The following is a 2,205-nucleotide window of genomic DNA, read 5'->3' on the forward strand; positions in this document are numbered from 1 at the left end:
GTGGGGACAGCCTGGGCTACTGGCACCCGAGACCTGGGCAGCTGAAACTCTCTCGCTCCCTCTTCCAGGCTTCAGGCTCTGCAGGAGCCTCTCCTCAGAGTCTTAAGACTCAAGACTTGGGTGTGGGCTTGGGCAAAGGGGCAGGGGAGGTCACTCCGTTCCCTCTACCTCCATCTCTCGCCGAGGACCAGCGGAGCTCAGAAGCGCCCACCCCGGAGTCCTGGGGCCACCGCCACCATTCATAAGGATCGTGACGGCGTGGGCCACAGTTCTCGTTGCCTCTTCCCCTCTTCAGGGACCTGGCAGAAAAAGGGGGCCGGGCTTGGGAGCCAGTGTCCCTGGGAAACAAGTAGGGTCTGTTCCTCTAGGAACGCTGACTCTCAGTGAGAGAGTGTCCTCAGAGGCCCCTTTTGGGCATCTTGCATGACGTACCAAAGAAGCTCCCGACTTAGGAAAGACAACTGGTTGGGGGTGGTGGCGATGAACGTGTTTTGGAATTAGACGGAGGTGAGGGTTGCACCACCTCGTGGATGTAGAAAATGTCACTTTAAAAGGGTTAATTTTGTGTGAATTTCACCTCAGTTTCAAACCACACACACACTGGATTTTATAAAGAAATACATCAGTTTCATGACCGGTTCTAATTACTTACCTCCTGAATGTTGAGATATTCACTGATATTGTAGCGGTTTTCCAGCTTCAGTGTGGCATATATGCCTTTATTTTCTTTGCAATCGCTATGGGAATAAATAGAATGATCATGACCCAGACAGGCAGCTGTGGCGACCTCTGCCCATTGCTAAGTATGAAGAGAAAAGTTAACTGTCCATCTTTGTTTAATCTGTGAACATAGTGCAACCGGGTACTAGGCAGTCACCAGTGGCCACCCCACTTCGTTCCCCACTTTACTAAAAGTCCAATTTGGGGAATAGATCCAGTAAGTTGAGTAAATATGTTCTCTCTGTCCACTTTGTGTTCTTTCCAGTGCTGTGGGGGATGACACGTTTACAAATTGGGAAGAAATCAATCCCCATTTTAAAAAAAACCCATAACAAAACTTGCTAAAAAGGGGTGTGTTGCAAGGCACACCATGGGCTTTATTAAGAGATTCTGTCAAGCCTCTTTCAGACCATCTCCCTCCGTGGTTCCAGGGCTGAGCTCGACAGACAGTCGGATGTGCATTCTGATGGCAGGATGGAGGCGGGGAAGGGGCTATGGACATCCAGCTGGTCGGGACCCCTTGGCTAGAAACCTAACTTGGCCTCAGCTCTTTGTCCTTTCCTAAAACGGGGACAAGGCCTCCTTTCCTGAGCTAAGAAGGGGAGGTGTCATCTGATGCACATCCCTACCACTTCTTGGGAGTGTCCCCTCCTTGTCCTGCAGCCAGAGCCCTCCAGCCCTGAGGGATGCCTGGGAGAAGCAGCTTTCCCGCACCCCTAGGAGGTGTGACACTCCTCTCTAGGGAACCCGAGCAGGCTGGTGTTGTAGCAACAGAGGGCTCGATGCACGAACCGTTGCGGGGAACAGTGGACGGTACAGGAGCCAGAATCACCAAGAGCTAGGACGGTTTAATCATGCACAGACACTCCAACAGACTGATAATGTCTGCCTAGAACACGTTGTTGAGAAGAATCTGGAGACTCTCCGGGCTGAGCAGAAGACCACAGCTGATCACCAATGCCCGCCGTGACAGCGAGGCGCGAGAAGGGTGGGTGCATGTGCCACTCATTTGCTGTCTCCACCAGAAGAGATGGGGAGCCATCGAAACAAAGAGGAAGTGGACTAGCCCCGGATCACAGAGCCCCTGGTGGCCGAGCCAGGACTGGAGCCCAGGCAGCCTGGCCGCACAGCCCAGCCTTTGGCACATCTGTGGCTTGGACCCACCCACTGAATTCTTGTTACGTGGCATTTACTTGGCAGTAGGGTGATTACTGAGCAAGAGTTTTCATAGGATCCCATTAAGGCACCTTAGGGTCACCTTAACCAGTGAGTCCTAGGGGATCATTGGACAGAGGGACCTTGAGACATCATCATTTCAAGGTCTGGAAGGCTTTCAGAAGGATTATCTTTTAGGTCTTATTTCTACTAATTCTTTGCTAAGACTAGAGAACAGCTTAACTCTGAAATTGGAAAGTCTTATCATTAAGGTTAAAGACACTTGGAGAGCAAAATTCTCATTCTGGAAAACCAACATTTGAAGTAGCA

At 51.0% G+C, this 2,205-nt stretch overlaps 1 protein-coding gene across 1 annotated transcript in view; it reads right to left on the minus strand.

Moving 5' to 3' along the window:
* PROM1 (prominin 1) overlaps positions 1–2,205 on the minus strand; it is a 96,627-nt gene that overhangs the window by 13,116 nt on the left and 81,306 nt on the right. The window contains exon 12 of the mRNA XM_023533931.1: positions 653–799. Coding sequence (XP_023389699.1) covers positions 653–799 — 147 coding nt within the window. The remainder of the gene's footprint in view (positions 1–652; positions 800–2,205) is intronic.

Source organism: Pteropus vampyrus, unplaced genomic scaffold (genome assembly GCF_000151845.1).
Source record: "Pteropus vampyrus isolate Shadow unplaced genomic scaffold, Pvam_2.0 Scaffold5, whole genome shotgun sequence".
Taxonomy (NCBI): domain Eukaryota; kingdom Metazoa; phylum Chordata; class Mammalia; order Chiroptera; family Pteropodidae; genus Pteropus; species Pteropus vampyrus.